Source organism: Setaria viridis, chromosome 9 (genome assembly GCF_005286985.2).
Source record: "Setaria viridis chromosome 9, Setaria_viridis_v4.0, whole genome shotgun sequence".
NCBI classification, from domain to species: domain Eukaryota; kingdom Viridiplantae; phylum Streptophyta; class Magnoliopsida; order Poales; family Poaceae; genus Setaria; species Setaria viridis.
The window spans coordinates 51672578-51691158 of NC_048271.2; the positions used below are offsets into that span (position 1 = coordinate 51672578).

Consider the following 18581-nt stretch of genomic DNA (forward strand, 5'->3'; position numbering starts at 1 on the left):
CCGCAGGCCACCCCATTTTCTGGGCTGGCGCCTGGCGGCCTGCTCGACGAGCACTGACTACGGCCCGTTTTCTTCCACTGACTTATTTTTCGAGCACTGACTACAGCCCGTTTTCTTCCACTGACTTATTTTTAGCATCCGTCACATCGAATGTTTAGATACTAATTAGGAGTATTAAACGTAGATTATTTACAAAACCTATTACATAAGACGAATCTATTAAGCCTAATTAGTCCATGATTTGACAATGTGTTGCTACAGTAAACATTTGCTAATGATGGATTAATTAGACTTAATTAGGCTTAATAGATTCATCTCGCCGTTTAGATTCGTCCTATGTAATGGGTTTTGTAAATAGTCTACGTTTAATACTCCTAATTAGTATCTAAGCATTCGATGTGACACGTGCTAAAAATAAGTCAGTGGAAGAAAACGCCCCCGACGGGCTGTGAGCCAAGTGCGCCAAACCAAAAGTTTTTCTTTCTTTTCTTTTCTTTTCTTTTTTTCCCCTCTCGTCAGGCATTTGAGGCTAATGGCTGAGAACATGTGCGCAAACACCACTCACACTAGTACGTATCTGTATCTCACTCTCTTCGAGTGATCGATTACCATTCCGAAGAAGTAAAAACCGCATCTAGTTCGATTTCAAAACCATGTAATGACTGTAATACCTGCAACTTGTTCCATGCTGCCATGATGCCAATGCTATTGACTTCAAGCTAACAATGGTTGTACACGATCAACTGTGATACTGTGTTATCCAGTTTTTATACATCATCATCCAGAGCAATTCTTAGTCAGAGAGACAGACAAACAGTAGGCATCTTGTGGTGCAGTGCGGGCCGCACGGAGTTAGCTTCTGCCCTCGCTCCATGAAAACCAATCAGAGATGCTCGATAATTAGATGACACCAGCTCGGGCCACATCAGTTGTCACCAATCTCCTATGGTTAGAGGAAATCTCAACGGGAGTGCATCAGCAGGTGCCTCCAGAGTCACCTGAGAGAAGACAATGAGTTTTGACTGATTGTTCTTTTTCAAGATGGATTTGAAGTAATTTCTGCTATTTCAGTGGACGAATACTACATTTTTTTGACTCGCTGAGACTCGAGGGCACATCAATATCGATGAGTTGTGATGTAGTTTAGCAGAAACATTCTTTATAAAGTCACAAGTTCTTTGCAAAAGTGAGATTGTCATGATACATACCTCTTTAAACACCGCACTGTATGAAGCATCCTTGAAGCCCTGTATCCAAACCAGAGAAATATAATTATGATCAACAAGAACAAACGAGAATATGAGAAAAGAGGGATGCTCACCAACTTTCTGAAGAGCTTAAGGGATGCCGTATTTGATTCACTAATTTTTGCTCTGAATGTGTGAATTCCATATTTCTCTACTGCAAATGCCATCATCAGTAAGATTGCTTCTTGACCAATTCCCTTCCCACGGCTGCGACAAGAAAAAGTGGATATTCTAGTTAGCACAAGCAGAAAGTATCACTGTCTCAAGCTAAATCGGCCGTTCTGTTCTCAGTTCAGCATCTACTTTACTTTCATGTGACATATCTAATTATTGCTTCAACTGCTATGTCCCTACATAAAGATCATTCCAGAAGTTTACAGGACCAGGAGCCCCGGAGCAAGAGGTACAGAACATCACATGCAACCTAAAATTTGTCTCTCTTGCAGTACAAATGAGTTGCCCAGCGATAGCGTAATTCCGCTAGATTATTGCATAGTTGCAGATTACAAACTATGGTATGCTACAGATCTGGTAGCGAAGAAAGTGACAGCTGAAAATTGAAAGGACTAGCAATAGCTGCTACTATTTGTTTGATCTCTCAAAAAAATTTCACATCATAACTAACCAAGTAAAAATGTATACATGAACTGTCCACAGAACAGAACGGTGTAAGTTCAAAAAGATATCAGAGACGGTAAAAACAGTGACACGATCAGTGTTATAGAGAAGGTACCTCTTATGTTCAGCTATCATAATCTCTATCTCTGCCAGCTGCATATCATCAGGGTCATTCATATATATGTTTACATCACCAACCATAGCTGCAGTGGATAAGGTAGAAATGAATGCTAGCAAGAAAAGGAAAGTTATTATAGGCAAAAAAACAATACTAAGTACAAACAGAATTTAAAAGTTGAAAAGCTTAAGTGGACTTAACAAACCTAACCAAGCAGAAACTTTGTATTGTCATTCTACTAGATACAATGTACACTACTATGCTCTTGGAACTTGCTTGAACAAAAACGACCCACCACTTGGATACAGTTGTATATTACTCTCCACTTCACATACCATATTTTGATGTTGGGACCGAAAGAAATAAAGATGGCTGTGCGATTATTAGGAAAATAAACAAGCAGTAGCTATTGTGTTTGACAGATATTTGAACAGATGAGCAATCATTTAAGAAAAATCACATATAAAAAATATGCATACTTTTTTAGCCAAAACATCTTTACATTCATCAGGGCTGTGCTCTCTGCTGAATGGAGATGCGTACGTTGATTGTATGACTCCACAGAAGAACAAAGGTACTAAATTAGCACGGTTTTAGGTTATATATAATCTGAACATCCTAGTGGCAGCAACTAAGACACAATTTTCGGATTCATTGCAAAATTAATAAAAGTCAAAATCAAGACAACATAATTTTTGTTCTCCTGATTCATGATCAAACAGTAAGCTAAACAAGCCGAGGGGCGAGGGCTACAAAGATAATGAGCAGAACAGAGGAATTAACCTTCGGTGTGCCGATTGCCGGGCGAGAACCGTCCCTCGATCAACTCCTTGTCCAACACTATGAATGTATGCTCTGCGGACAAACAAGCAAGCAAAAGGGAATCCATCGAATCAAACAGAACGCCTCAAATCAAATCGAGCAAAACTAGAAAGACGGGTGCGTCGCGGAACTGAGGGGATCGAGGGTCCAGGAGCGGTGGACGTCGAACTCTTGGGCGAGAGAGAGGGGCTCCGACGCGGTGGCCTCCAGCAGCGCAGGGTCCTGCATCCACTCGTGGTACCGCGGCACGTGCTCTCGCAGGTAGGGCACCAGCACCGCCCGCTCCCCCAGCACATACCAGCTTCCCTTCCCGCCGCTCCCACTCTCTGCCTCCACCGCGGCGGCGGCCGCCGGTGCCGCCCCGGACACCTCCATTGCAAGCACGGATTCGACTCGGCACCCGGCAGTGACGTCAACTGGCTTAGACCTAAAAGCAATACGTTAGAAATACGCGGACTCCTTGTGAAGGCGGATTTCCGTTTGAAGTGAACGCTGTTTGGAAAGTACGTGTGTAGCATCTGAAGACGTATTGCTGCCTGCTCTGCTCTGTTCTGTTCCGGTATCGTTCCAAGCAACTGAACTGAGCCATTTCAGGCAAGCAGTTGCTCATTTTTTAAATAATGGAAAATTTTCTGGTCTTTGTTTCTTTTGAAGCATGGCACCATCAACGTGTCTCAAAAGTTTCAGCACCAAGGTGAATTCATCACGATGAGAGAAAAACTAAGATGAAACGCCACGTTTGATGAGAGACATTATCAAGCACATATCCTGTTGCTAGACCTCCATTCGTGGTAGTTGCTCATGTGAATCAACAGAGGGAGCATGGCATGGAGTGTTGGGTAGGTTCATGAGAACTTAATTGCTTTCTAACAGTTCTCCCATCCTGATCAGTCTTTCTGATTTTGTGATGAAACATCGTTAGAAGGAGGAGGAGGATCCTAATCGTTTTTCTTTTTGTCTTTCCATTTAGTTTGGCATCAGTCTTCAGGCAGAGCCATTTCATGCAGATTAACTAATGACTGATGCCTTGCTCAGAAGCTGTGCTTATAGTCACAGTATAATTGACCAAACAGATATTGCAATTCAGCAATTGCAACTATGTTCGGCACACAAATATGATTAAATGTGACTTAAAAGGTTATTTGACGGAGTCTGAGACACTGCACTGATCCTTTTTTAAGCATATAATAAACCACACCTACTTTTCCTGGAAACGTGCATCGAATTTGATACTCGAGGCACACATGCTACTTTCTTCACGAATTCAGCGCTTTCCGAACCGAAATCCCACAATCTCGTAGCCGTAGCCGTGCCTTTGAAGCTAACAATGACAAGGGCCATCATCATGATCACCACCACCATCATAGCAGCAGCACCACGCATGACTAAAAAGTCCCAAGCTGGAAACAAATATTCTCCGAATCCATCACATCGCATCCCCATACCATGCTGTGAGTGAGAGAGCCCATTCTATTGCGCTCACCAAACATTCCATTTTGCAATCAGTTGTTCCACTGCTGGGATCAGCGCGCACCTAACCTTAACGAGTTCATGCACTGAATCATCACAGAGTTCCGCAAAGCTGAAGCTGATCACAGCACTGCACCCAAAAAGTGTATCAAGCATGTGCACACAGACGATGGCTGATTCTTACTGCCCTTGGGAGGTCCTAGTTATCATCTGGTGCTACATCTGGGTACATGTACATCCCCAAGACTGTATAAAAAAGACTTGTAAGTAACATTGTACATTGTACACTGTTCTGTCGGCCAGGCGACCACTACTTCAATTTACACACCTACTAATCCGACTAGCCAAGAGCTGGGTGCAAAGGACGGGGGCCAAGCTAGGGTCGGCACCACACAGATCCAGATCACAGTTCACAGGCCGCATGTAGCCTTCCTTTTGGAGCCTTTCGTCCCTTGCCTTCAAAGCTAAGAACCCATCGAAACAGAGGCGACCAATGAACGCACATCCCAGAGCAATCATCGCAGTCACACCCCCGGAACGCCCCACTAAAACCCCACTTACGAGCGCAACGCAAAGCCAAACTAAGCACTCGCCACGCACCTCACTGCCCTCACTAGCTCGAGGCGTCGTGGGCGTGGCTGAGCTTGCTCGCGCCACTCGCCGTGCGACACAGCGCGCCGCAGCAATGTCGTGGCAGCAGCGGGGCTTGCTACTCATGGCGATGGCCGTCGCCGCCCTCCTCCCCGACGGAGCGGTGGCGGTGGCGGCCGGGCGGTGCACGACCTCGACGCCCGTGAAGACGTACGACAAGTGCATCGCCCTGCCGACGCAGGGCGCGACGCTGGCGTGGACCTACGACGCGCGGAACGCGACGCTGGACGCCGCGTTCACGGGCTCCTTCATCTCGCCGTCGGGGTGGGTGGCCTGGGGCGTGAACGCGGGCGCGCCGGCGATGACCGGGGCGCGCGTGCTCGCGGCCTTCTCCGACCCGTCCACGGGCGCGCTGCTCGCGCTCCCGTTCGTCCTCTCCCCGGACGTCAAGCTCCAGGCGTCGCCGCTCGTGTCCCGGCCGCTGGACATCCCGCTGCTGGCGTCCTCGGCGTCGCTCCTCGCCCCCGCGCGCACCGTCCGCGACGGCGCCAAGGTGACCATCGCCGCCACCATCCGGCTGTCACCGAACCGCACCAGGGTCCACTTGGTGTGGAACCGGGGGCTCTACGTGCAGGGCTACTCCCCGACCATCCACCCCACCGACGCCTCCGACCTGGCGTCGCACGCCACCGTGGACATCCTGACCACCGCCACCGAGGCCTCGCCCATCGCCTCGGCCACGCTGCAGTGGCTGCACGGGTCCCTGAACGCGCTCTCCTGGGGCCTGCTCCTCCCGGTCGGCGCGGCGGTGGCCCGGTACCTGCGGCCGTGCGCGTCCGCGGGGCCCGCGTGGTTCTACGCGCACGCGGCGATGCAGGCGACGGGGTACACCCTGGGGGCGGCCGGGTTCGCGCTGGGCCTGGTGATGGGGTCGGCGTCGCCGGGGGTGACGTACAAGCTGCACCGCGGGCTGGGCATCGCGGCGGCGACGGCGGGGAGCCTGCAGACGCTGGCCATGTTCTTCCGGCCCAAGACCACGAACCGGTACCGCAAGTACTGGAAGTCGTACCACCACCTGGTGGGGTACGGGTGCGTGGTGGTCGGGGTGGTGAACGTGTTCCAGGGCTTCGAGGTCATGGGGCTCGGCGCCTCCTACTGGAAGCTTGGCTACTGCCTGGCGCTCGCCACGCTCATGGGCGCCTGCGTCGCGCTGGAGGTGAACGCGTGGGTGCTCTTCTGCCGCAGGCAGCAGGAGGAGAAGCTCATGAGGAGGGAGGTGGAGGACGTCGTCGTCAAGGACAGGGCAGCTGCCTTCTAGAGCTCGCTCGCTTTGCTGCCTCAGCGGTGGCGGGTTGGACGGAGGCCGGGGCCGGTGAGAGCGATGTCTCGAAGGATATCATCAGGCACGTCCATACTCCACAGCGGGTGCATTCGCCGGCAGGACAAATGGCAAGCCGTGCTCTGTTTCTTCGCATGATAAGAGTATCTTTTTTCGTCCTTTCTCGATATATATAGAGAGAAGTAGAGATTCTTGTATAAGTTTGACTTGCAGTTACCCAATGAAATCTATGGTTTGTAGGAAGATAGCGATTTTCTGTAAAGAAATGTACTCCCAATTATCTCACAAAGTAAAGAAGAGACCCTTTGTCTGACCGATCACAGAACAGAGGTTCCTAATTGCACAAAGTCAACGTCTTGATTCAATTGCCGGCTCTCTGATTCAATGGACGGGCGCGGGCTACAAATTTTTAGCTGGGAAGGTACCGGGCTTTTCCTCGGTCCGGCCCAACAAATGCTGAGGTTAGATGTAGCCCACGCCTTCTTTGTGCTAATTGCCTTTCCCTGTAGCTGGCAATTGTTGTAAACCTGCACCTGTACGTGTCATGCCACTCTTCTCCTTTGTCTCCGGCAGCTACGGTCTTTTCGCAGTATGCCCCGTCCCATCCCGCTCGGACTTCAACTTTCACCAAACCGTCCCTCCACGCCATGGCTGGTTGATTTCTTCATCTACAGTACATCCCATGCGGAAGACTAGAAGAGGATGCGGAGAGGCAAGGACTGAGCAGAGCTAGCCTGTTCCCTCTAGCCTCTTGGTCAAATTTTCGGGCGGACTTCTGAAAACGAAGAGCACGGCGAAACTGAAAGCAGGAAGTAATTAACGGTATCTACCTTAGAGAGAGTAACAGCAATTTTTGACTGCTAACTAACTCGCCAGAGATGCTGAAATTACAGTCGCATTAGGCATATATATAGACTGGCGCACAAGAAAGGCGCTTTCCTTAGTCTTTATAATTCCTTGATCCCTAGTGGCTTGCTTGTTTCTTTGGGTCGGATGAAAGACTTATTGCAAGCCCAGCCTTATTTTATCTAGATGATGGGGATGCCTTTGGCTGCTGATGCGTGCGCTTACCTTCGCTAACCTACCAGCTAGGGATCGAGATTATCCATTGGTCAGCACTCAGCAGCACTTGGACTGAACCACTGACCGCGTTCACATTGTGAGATGGACAGGAACAAAGGCACTTTTTTTTTTGCCCAACTTTCGTCAAAGCTTTTCTCACTGGAAAGAGAAAAACAGTGAGTGAGATGCGTATTATTGTGCCTTTTTTTGGGGGGCTTGTGAGTGAAGTAGCGCTTGATTTTGGAATAGAAAAGAAAGTGAGAACCGGCAGCACAGTGCGGATGATCTTGTCGCACTTTAGTTTGTTCGGCACGAGCGGAATCTAGAAGTTCCTTTTTTGCCGGGATAAAACGCTTTGGTGGAGTATGGTGTAAAGTTGGCGCTACTTTGTTGAAAAACTAGAAATCAACTCGACGACTATGCTTTGATTTTTATTTTTCTGTTTGCAGCTGCATGCAGTAAGGCTAATAAAGAAACAGGGAGAATTTCTGCAAGCATCCAGCCTATCATCTTCACTGACGACTACTGCCAGAATATGAAGAAAGTTTCCACTGATGCTCCTTCTAGAGGTCTTTGTTCTGAGACGTTGACCAAATTATGTCGCTGGGTTGAAGGTACTGGCTACAATATAAGCGCCAGTACCGTTGAGAGGGCCAGGAAAGAAAACACATACAAGAATGGAGCAGTTTAACTGATGACACCGGTCGAGGCAGTTACACACTTCCACTTGTATGCCATTTGGGTTTCTGCACTTTCGCAGCAAAGCAGTAGGCACAAGGCACTGGTAGTGATAAAATGTACGAGTTCAATTAAAACTTTTTTTTGATGACTGAGTTCAATTAAAACTACCTATGCTTTTTTTCAACAAACATCGTCCCTGTCGAGATAACTTTCTTGAATAACCTACCGATTAAAATAGTTTCAGCGTTAGAGCTCTGAGAGCAACGGAACCCGGAAACAAAACATTTATATAGACTGGCATGAGACGGCCAAATATTGTAGAAAGATGCTCGGGGATAGCATTGATCTACAAAGTAAACAGTTCCTACTTGCGTTCTTTTTGTAAGGCAGCAGTTCTTTAAATTTGAGGCAAATATATGCTAATTTTCTACGTACAGAGATAAGCCATGTCGCAATAATAGCCCTTTTAAAATTTAGCACGAAATGGTGCGTTTGCTACGAATGGATTTGCCGTTGGAGTGTCGCGGTAGGAGCGGGTCGTAGTCACAGAGAATTCGCCGTTGGAGCTCTGCAGCAGAAGATCCCCGTCGTCGGCTAGTGCAGCCGCAGCTGACCTGACTCAGGCCGGAGTTGTACGAGGCTCTTTTCCACTCCACTACCAATTGCGGGCACTTTTGCACAAAGCTTCTAAGATGGCATGGAATCATATAATGATCCCGCGCCATGCCGCTCTCCCCTCAACTATGGCATGGCCACCAAATTCTGTAGTTTGAGAAAATAATGATGTCCTTTCTGCAAAAAGCAGCGCTCCTTTTTTTATATTTGGCCTTTCCCCTCCCGTTCCCGTCTCGCGCACCCAACAGCGAACACTTCCCCACAAAATCCCGCAACAGCGCGTCTCACCTCAGTTCACCCCCGTCAATCCCCAGCGAAGAAGGTAATTACCGCCATTCTCCCCGTAATTTTGCTTTACGGAATTGCTAATCCCTCTACTTCGCCACTACTATCTGTTCCGAGGCCACACGATTCTTCGCACTACTGTCTGTTCTGATTTGGGGGTTCTGGATCTCCTCCTGCCTGTTTGGGCAAATCCTTAAATTTCTCCAATATAAGAGGTTCTTGAAGGATTCCTTTCCGTTATGGATAGGGTTTTTGATTAGCGCAAGAGGCTTATAATCTCTGTTCGTTGTTCACTGAGTCGAGTATGGCATTCTGATTGTGCCTAGCTATCGGTACCCCACACCAATGTTCTTCTGTCATTTTGCGTTAACGCTTTGCCGGCGAATTATCAAATTATGTCTTTGATTCGAGTACTTGGGCTGGACAATAGGTTCCCGTTGGATATACAAATGCAACCTCTTTCTGATTTCTTAAAAGGTTGCAGGCTATTGCCGTTACGCACTGAATATTGGTTCTGTTTGTGTCCCCAGTTTATTAATCCTCACGTGCTCTTACTGTTCCGAGCAAATCAGTACCCGTTACCTTTCTAACATCAGAAGTTTCGTCTTTTGCTGCAGTTGGAGATCTTTAAAAGCTAAAATTCCTTCAGATCTGAACCCAAATACGTTCGAGTATTCCACCTAAGTTGCCTTCTGATTACAGAGTAGCCTGGGCCTAAGGGTTACTTTCAAGTTTTATCTGCTTCAGTTCTTTAGTTTTAAAATCTAGAAATAGCAACCACCCCACCTTTCAGTTTTACATGATTTAATAAGTTCTGCTACTGCGAGCTCAAAATCTCCAATGTAGGTCCAATCGTTTTAGCTATGTATCGAATTTATGAGTATCAACTTGACTTAGGCTGAACTTTGTACTGTTATTCTTTTACAAGGGTACAAGTGTTATTTGTTCACACAACATTCTTTCTGATTGATCATTGAACCTATATCTTTTTTCTGTGCGTAGTGTAGTACTTAGCACATCTGCAATGGCCGCGTACCAAACTGCCTTTGTGCCTGAGCCACAATTGCTGAACACTGAGATCATCGCTCAGAAGGCCACCAACTTTGTTGCTGACACCGCCAGAAAAGACAAATCCATTGGCTACTTGGATGTGTTTGTACACCAGGCACGTGATATCCACAATGTTTGTATCTACCACAAGCAGGACGTATATGCAAAGCTGCGCCTCACAAGCAGCCCGGATCTTTCGTGCTCAACCAAGGTGATTAATAGTGCTGGGCACAACCCAGTGTTTGAAGAAAGCCTACGGCTTGATGTGCAGACTGTGGACGCTTCACTCAAATGCGAGATATGGATGTTAAGCAGAGTGAGGAACTACTTGGAGGACCAGCTCCTTGGCTTTGCCCTTGTTCCTCTGGCAGACATTGTAATGGGTGATGGGAAGCTGGTCCAGGAGTTCTCCCTGACATCAACTGACCTGTTCCACACACCAGCTGGTTTTGTGCAGCTGTCCTTGTCATATACTGGTTGTTCCCCAGATGTCATCCTCATCTCATCACCCAATAAGTCAGTGTCAAGAGTGCCCGATTCTGGAAATGATTGTGTGGTTCCTGCTCAGCTCGAAAAGATTGAGTTCCCAGACCTAAATGTCGTGAAGGAGGATGAGATTATGGTCTCAAAGTATCTCGAGATGGGGTCTTTGGACTCTCAGAACCCTATAAAAACTGAGAATGGCAAGTTGCTGCATTCTGGAAATGGTAACGATATTCCTTCTGAACTTGGAAAAATCGAGTTCCCAGACTCTGAGAACCCTGTAAAAGCTGATAATGGCAAGTTGCTGCAGTTTGGTGCAGCTGTGCCTGGTACTGCAATCTGTGCAGATAAGCTGGAGGAACATCAGGATGAAAGCCCTCTAAGTTGTGTCTCAACCACAGGTTCCTCCACTGCCCTTTCTGCAACACAACAATCAGTTTCTGAGCCAAGTTCTGAGCCGTCGGAGACCACTGTCGAGGCACCCCCAAGACAAAGCCAGAGGGAGAAAAGCCAAGATGTTACCGATGGTGAGGCTGATTCTTCTGAAGCACTAGCAGCACCCAAGGATGAAGTTGTCAAGCCTGTGATCAGCATTAATCTTCAGCCGGAGCAGTCAGTTGTCCAACAGGACATAGTTGACATGTACATGAAGAGCATGCAGCAGTTCACAGATTCTCTTGCAAAAATGAAGCTTCCATTGGATGTTGAGAATAGTAGTCCCTCAAATGATGACTCTGACTCCAGTACGATTGAGAAGCCATCCCCATCCCCATCGTCATCTGCAACAAAGGGTTCTAGGGTCTTTTATGGAAGCAGGGCCTTCTTCTAAGTTTCTGATGTGAAGTAGCGCTAGCTCATTATCTCCTATGTATACAGTTCAGGTTTGTCAGGCATTGGGTGGCATGTATTGACATACTTTCGTCACCATAATATACTGTTAGGACTCACTCTTGGTATGGTTCATAGTGTTGTGCTTTGTTTAAAGGATAATAATTTCAGAGTAATTTCATCTCAGAGTTGTATACTGATCCTATGTACTAATATGTGCCAGTGAATACAATATTGTCATGAAATCAGTTATGCACTAGAGTTTGCCTGGAAGGTTGCATGAATTGAAATCGTTTCAGAAGGGCCTATGGCTTGCCAATTCACATCAGAAAGGCCTATGGCTAGCCTGTTTACCATAATTTCTTCTAGCTAATGCCAGCTCTCCATAGGCTCTTGCGAGTTTTATGAATTTTATTATATTGTCATGAAATGTTTTCAAGGTGAGCCATGTGATGCTTCTCAGAAATTGATAGATGCACAACAATGACAGAGCAGCAATGCACTGGTATACGAAACGAAACATTCTATTTTCAGCAAGAACCTGATGCACTCTGATGAATGGGTGTTGCTGGAAGCCTCGAGCATTTCCCTGTCATTTTACAGTGGAACTTTGAACAAACGATGCTAAATGATTACTTGATACCATCACAGTTACTTGTTTCTAGTGGCTTAAGCTCTGGTTTTAAAATGGATTTCTTACTAGAGGGGTGCAAAAATGATAGTTTGATGCAGCCGGCCACTGTCTTTTAGCCTGAATTATACATGAGGCAACAGCTGGTGAGAAACTGGCAGACAATTTGTATTGCTTCACATATATGTTCTTTTGCTAATGACATGAGTAGTGTCATAGTTTATTCGTTTATTTCTTTGTCCAGTTGGCAGTAACATCATGGGCCATGGAACTTCCCTCTCAACTCTCAAGGCATACTACGTCTCTGGACATTTATTCATCTTTTAGTTTTAATTTAATCCATAAATAAATCCTGAATACGATGAACAGATATTAAACTAGATATGTCTACGCAAGATCTAGACAAGTCTATCATTGCAAATAGAATCACATATTCTACCATACTATCCAGTGCTATCAAACTACAACAGATCATAATAGTTAGTATGGAAGACATAATTTGAGATAAGAAATCGTTCGTTTCTTTCTTGATGAAGAACGGCTCCTGGACGACCATCGGGATTAGACGCCCGCGCCCTTCGCTCGGCCCGGCGAGGCGTGGCGAGCGAGCGAGTGCGTGTGGTGCTCTCCTTCTCTCCCCACACACATAACTTGGAGGAGTAGAGACAACTTCCATATTTAAGTTGGTCATCCTTCTCCTCCACTATCAATATGGGTAGTCTACTCTGCTAACGCGATCACGGAGTTGGAATTCGAGACAACCTCCACCACCAAGCTTGCTCATATAAACACACGTACCGTACCCGGCCCGGCTGCTACAGGCGAGTTGCAACAAAAAATCAAGCGAATCAAGGGCGATCGATGGCCTTATGCGCTGAAGCCGTGGATCGTCCAGTTCGGCGCCGGCGGCCTAGAGGTTCAATCTTTCGTGAGCCCGTTCGACGGGAGCTCGTACGAGGCGGAGATGCCTGCGGCACAGGGGAATCAGAGATGCCTCGGTCGGCACAGGGAGTGGCTGCTGATGCGGGACGACGCCACCGCGGAGTGCTTCTTGCTGCACCTCACCTCGCAGCGCAGAGTTCATCTCCCCCGGCTGCTGCAGCCCCCGGACCCCGGCGAATCGTTTGCTCTCGCTCTCGCATCGAACTCGTCGGAGACGATAGCTCATCCGCCGGACTGCACCGTCGTGCTCAGCGTTCACGAGAACCGGTGGCTTCTCCATTGCCGCCCAGGCGACGAATGTTGGGGGAGGGTCTCGGTCTTCGAAGCAATGGACGACGACGACGGGAGGGTGTACGTGACAGCTATGCGTGGTATCGTGGTCGTGCTCGACGCGACGTTTCCGGTCCCGCGCGTCGAGAGCTACAAGGCCACGCTGCCGCCAACTTGCCCTACGCACCTGCGTACCACAAGTCACCTGCTGTTAGAATCAACCGGAGACATCTTCTGCGTGCGCCTGTACCTCCAGCCCTATGGACGGCAGCGAAGGGTGGTGGACGTCGATATCCACGTCAAGCCGCGCTCCAAGGATACATGGGAGAGCGTCGACAACATTGGTGGCCGTGCAATTTTTATTGGAGGCCATAATTCTTCTCTGGTGTCAAATGCAGCTCAAGCTAAGCTGCAGCCCAACTGCATCCACGTCCTGGGGATGCCTCGTGATGGCGGCATTCCGCTGTATACCATCGTTTTGGATGACATGAGCATCAGGTGCAAGCTAATTCAGGGATTCTTTGATGCGGGAGGAGATGAAGCGTACTGGGCTGTCCCTATTTGGTAAGCACACCAGCATTTTCAGCACTTGTATATAAACTCCTATACTTGATCGAGCTATATAAGATACGTACGAAGTAGTAGTAACTTAATGAGCATGGCACGTTCAATTATATCGCGTGCGCTTTCCAGCTTTGAGCAGGAGTCGTCAAAAGACAATGCTGGCGCCGTCTCATGTGAGGTTAGTGGTACCAAACTAGTAGACGAAAAACAAGGGGGTCAGAAAGAGAGCGGAGATCATGTCTCGTCGACATCTCTTTGGTCCAGCCTCCCTAGAGACTTGTTGGAGCTGATCGTCCAAGAGGTCACCTTCATGGATTCTTTGCGTCTCCCAGCTGTATGCAAAGGCTGGAGCGGCCTGACCCGCAGTACACCCATCCACAACGCCAAGTCACCACTGCTCTTGACCACACGGGCAAGGACACAGGGCAGGCTCGCCACCTTCAACCCTATGACCCGGAAGAAGTACGATCTGGGAATCTATGTCAGCTCCGGGGACCCAGAGCCGCAAGTCCTCCGCTGCTCCAAGCGTGGGTGGGTACTTGTAACTGAGGGCGAGGGCTATGTCTCCATGATGAATCCACTCAAAGGAGTCATCCTGTGTCTCCCGCCAATGGACAACGACTACTTCAGCGGCATAACCTTCATTTCCGAGCCTGGGTCCCCGGATTTCATGGTGGTTTGTGTCAGCGACTGGCGAGGCCTAGGAACCATGACAGCGAGGACATGGCGAAATGACGATGAAGACTGGACGGTGACAGAATCTGAATACCAAGTGCTGTTCCTCTTCCCCACGGCTTCCCATAACCCAGTTTTGTTTGACGGAGAGTTTTATTGCTTGGGAAGAGATGGCAGGCTTGGAGTGTTCAACCCAAACAAGATGACATGGAGGGTTTTGGCTAAGCCAGAGCCTCTCTACGATGCGACCAGCATGGACCAAAATGAGCAGCGCTATCTCGTGGTGTGGAAAGAACAGTTGATTGCTATTTTTACCGTACCTCACGGAGAACCTATGCGTACGTTCAGGCTCGACCGTTCACAGATGGCGTGGTCTGAGCTGGAAGATCTATCTGATGTCGTGCTCTTCATGGATAGGAGAAATGTTCTTGCCAGGCCGGCTACACGAGAGGATCTTGGAAACAGAATATATGTGCAGAGCTTCGCTGAAACTGATGGTGCCGCTACTGCAGTCTTCTACTCTGTGAAAAAACGTCAGTATTGTCCAGCGTCCTATGGAAACATAGAGCCCGTAAATTCCATCTGGTTTGAGCCGAATCTGTAATCCTTATAAAAATCAACACAACTTGCGTTCTATGATATGTATTTGCGCCATTGCTTCCTTTTAAGAACGCACGACTGTGGCGTTGCTTTGTTGAGGAAAATAGTATTGCTCTTTCTTTGTCAAACACAGATCTCGGTCGGCAGCGGCCATGCACACCTATACACCGGGGCACCGAGATATTCCTGTTTATTAAGTGCCTATGTTGATTTAATATTTATTGCGCTTCACACCTACTATGCGTTTTAGGTTTTTCTATACAATAGATACAATAATAAGCTTTATTTTTCTACCACATATAACAAAATAACTTGGGTACATGCTTCATTTGATATTTTCAAGTATGCCATGTTGGGAATAATACATAGTTTCACTTTTATGCCTCACGTGTACTATTAATTTTTTTGAAATTAAAGGCAGGAGCACTGCCATGTCATTTAAGAGCTCGTTTAGTATGGTTTAGGGGGATTTCGGCTTCGCAACTGTATCAGACGGAGCCGAAGTCGTGGGGAGTCACTTTTTTAGCTTCATTGGCTTCACCTCCTTCCCAGTTCATTTTGAGGCCTAGGTATCTGTTCCAACTTTGTACTATTTAACCCTCTCGTTACCAAACCATTCATTGAACTCCCTTAGGTGGTTTTACACAGCAGTTTTAGCCACACAAGCACGCTGAAGTGGAAAAAGTGGCTGACGTGGACTGGCTGATAAGTGAGCCCCACTTGTAAGTGAGAGCTCCACTCCATTCCTTCCCAACTCCAGCCGCCGGCCGCCGAGACAGGCTGCGCCCGCGCAGGCGGCAGACCATGAAGCTTGCTCGTTTTGTGGACTCTCAAGGTCCGCATACACCTGCCCCCTGCCACCGCCACGTCCCCGCACGTCCACCATTGCTATCCTCCGCCAGCTCCTTGCCGGCGGCGGCGCTGTTAAGCTACCGCCGCTGTCTTTACGAGTTTTGGACGCCGCCAATTCGCCATCGTGCGCCAGGTCGCCACCCAGATACCATGCTCCTTGCCTCCTCTCGAGGAGCTCGGCGCTTCTACAGCCAGCATAGCCACTATAGGCCTCGGCCGACGGAGGCGGGCCAGCTTTAGCGAAGTCCGCGGCAATGAGTCAATGACGACCGCCAGCAGCCCTGCTGCACCTATGACTGCTCGGCACAGTCAGCGTGCTGGCAGTTGCAAGCATCACCCCTGGCCTCAGCCTACCTCCCTGCTACGACCGCATCTGCTCATCAGTTGCATGCCGCGCCGGAACACCAGCTAGCAGCTACCGTGCGGCTGCACCGTCGTTGGTGTCCCACCTAATTGAGCTACCATGGAAGGCACGCACTACAATTTTCATATAAAGTTTATCTCCATTTAAGTTTATACGGAGAACTTATGATTTTTTTAAGATGTACTGCTCAGAGAAGGGAAATACGTCGATTCAACTGGTGGTAAGTAGGTCCAATGTAAATTCCAACATTTCAACCGGTTCGAACAGCTGTATGCGTATATATTTGCAATTTATTTATTATAATATATATTTTTTTGCAAAACACTAAAATAAAAAAAATTCTTCAGGAGAACATTAGCTTAATGGCAAGGGCTTGGGTATACACGACGAGAACGGTCCATAAAGCAGCCCAATTATCAAAGCCCAGGTTTGCCTGCTCACACGCGAGTAACTCGCAGAGGAAAAAACGAAGGGCGCCGCCGCCCTGCGCATCTCGCCACCATCCACCGCGCCGTCGGGTGACGCGGCTCGCTCGTCGTCGTTCAGCACCGCCGGGTGCCGCGCCTCACTCTTCGCTATCCCCGCTGCTCGATGCCGTCCCTTTCTCACCCGCATGGCCTGCGAACCCTGCCATCCGCCATCGCGGGGTTCTTCTGATGGGTCGCCGCCGCCGAGGGGTCCGGCCATGGCTACGGCTGGCAAAGGGGGTTTAGCCCGCGGCAACGCCATTGGACGGCTTGTCCTGCCGAGCCCACACAATCGCAGGAGGAAGGGCAGCCACCGCACACAACCTTCAGGATGAGGGCGACAGCAGCAAGCTGAATAAACCGAACTTCAGATAGCAAGTGTTCAATTGAGTTGCAAAATTGATGTGAACTGAGATTGTGACTCAGTATTGAATGTGATCACTGAATGTATGTGTCAATTTGAACATGATTATTTTGTCAATTTGAGACTACGATGATTGTAATTTTGCCAATCTGTTAATATCAATTCAGTATGACAAAACAGATTGAGATTCAGGTGGCAGATCACTGGAAGCTAAACATATATGTATATTCATAGAACTAGAGCTCCCATGAATCTAGGATGCTTGCAAAATGGCAAAAGAGAACATATATGTCCACTACTCCACTCCGGAGCAGATCACTGATGTGGCAAAATGACTTGCACCAAAACCAGAATTGCTAAAATAAATCTCCAGTAAAAAGATCACCACTGATTGGTCCAGTCAAGAGTTGAGTGAAGCTTTTGAAGGCCATCTTCTCCTCAGAATTCTTCTCCTTATCTTTTTTTTTTAAGGAACAGGAGGGCTGAACCCCTATTGAAATAAATTAAAATGAAAGTAATAGTACAGACTGAGAGACCAAGTCAAACAGAAGAAAAGCAAAGCAAAACAAAGAAGATCCAGAGGAAGTAGAGCTAGGATACAAGAAGCATCTGAAGAAATTAAAGAGCATCAAGCCAATCTAGAATATCTTCCTGAAGTTGAGAGTTCACTTTGTGCTGAGCAACCGCGCGCAGTTCTGTAGTGAAGTGTCTTTTGACCCCTTGGACGGAATGAGCTGAGTTGGAGAAGGTCCATTCATTTCTAGTTATCCAGATGCTCCAATTCATAAGAACGATAATTTCCATGAAGAAGCATGATCGGAGTCGTCTCCTGATGACACTAAAAATAGAAAAAAGGCTCTCTCGTGGTGGCGTAGGTGATGCCAATGGTCGCCCAACAAGCTTTAGCAAAATTGCACTGGAGAAAGAGGTGTGATGCTGTTTCCCTTTTCTGAAGAATACACATTTCGCAGGTAATGGATTCCAGATGCATGGACCTCCTGTTTAGAATATCTCTTGTGTTAAGCCTATCTTTGATAAGCAATCAGAAAAAAACCTTATGCTTCTCCTGATGCCCAACAAGCCTATCTTCTCCTTATCCTTTACCGACAGTTCACCATCAAGGTCATCAGTAATTGGTCCCTGCAAAGAAAAATATTCAGAAGCATCATCACCTACTACTCGTTCTTGTACACCATCGTTACTTGTCTCTTCCCCAACCTGTTGAATCTTGCAAGAAAGCAAAATACAAGGGCTCAGATAAACATGGGATGAAAAATAATACAGTAGAATGGAATTGTTCTGTACATCATACCATTTATTTTTTCCCTTGTGGTGTAGCTTTGTTTTTCTTCTTTTTCCTAGACTTGTGCTTCTCATCGAGCCACTTTGTTTTTTGTTTTGAACTTTTCGTTTGGACCTCCTTTTTCTTTAGGCGTGCATTAATCAAATCATTTGTTGGACTAGCATTTGTTGGAACTGTACTGTATATGGATCCTCAAGAATGCCTGTACATTCACTGATTTTGTCTTCAATTTGCTTACCAAGGATGTGAAGTGTTCTTTCTACTAACATGGTGCATTCAGGAAAGTTAGCTACTCGATGTGCTAAACTGAGAAATTTGTGGGACGTAGATACGAACCGAA

General features: G+C 47.6%; 4 protein-coding genes across 5 annotated transcripts; 3 read left to right on the forward strand and 1 right to left on the reverse strand.

The window, feature by feature from the left end:
* Nucleotides 1-659: 659 nt before the first annotated feature.
* LOC117838576 (GCN5-related N-acetyltransferase 9) lies at nt 660-3229 on the reverse strand. The gene is made up of 6 exons (XM_034718653.2): nt 2937-3229; nt 2767-2838; nt 1981-2068; nt 1322-1454; nt 1209-1247; nt 660-998 (listed from the first exon to the last, which is right to left on the reverse strand). The coding sequence occupies exons 1-6, from the start codon at nt 3178-3180 to the stop codon at nt 933-935; spliced, it is 642 nt and encodes a 213-aa protein (XP_034574544.2). The 5' UTR covers nt 3181-3229; the 3' UTR covers nt 660-932.
* A 1423-nt stretch (nt 3230-4652) lies between these two features.
* LOC117838573 (cytochrome b561 and DOMON domain-containing protein At2g04850) lies at nt 4653-6519 on the forward strand. The gene has a single exon (XM_034718651.2). It carries the CDS (start codon nt 4769-4771, stop codon nt 6182-6184), a length of 1416 nt encoding a protein of 471 aa, XP_034574542.1. The 5' UTR covers nt 4653-4768; the 3' UTR covers nt 6185-6519.
* Nucleotides 6520-8724: 2205 nt separating this feature from the next.
* On the forward strand, nt 8725-11468 carry LOC117839658 (uncharacterized). Of its 2 annotated transcripts, none has more exons than XM_034720050.2 (2): nt 8725-8885; nt 9856-11468. In XM_034720050.2, exons 1-2 carry the CDS (start codon nt 8729-8731, stop codon nt 11208-11210), a joined length of 1512 nt encoding a protein of 503 aa, XP_034575941.2. In that variant the 5' UTR covers nt 8725-8728; the 3' UTR covers nt 11211-11468. The 2 variants fall into 2 exon arrangements, with proteins under 2 accessions (XP_034575941.2, XP_034575942.1); XM_034720051.2 differs by having other exon boundaries at nt 8730-8885; nt 9851-11468.
* Nucleotides 11469-13546: 2078 nt separating this feature from the next.
* Nucleotides 13547-14938, forward strand: LOC140221433 (F-box/kelch-repeat protein At3g18720-like). Its single transcript, XM_072291049.1, has one exon. It carries the CDS (start codon nt 13705-13707, stop codon nt 14893-14895), a length of 1191 nt encoding a protein of 396 aa, XP_072147150.1. The 5' UTR covers nt 13547-13704; the 3' UTR covers nt 14896-14938.
* The last annotated feature ends 3643 nt before the right edge of the window (nt 14939-18581 follow it).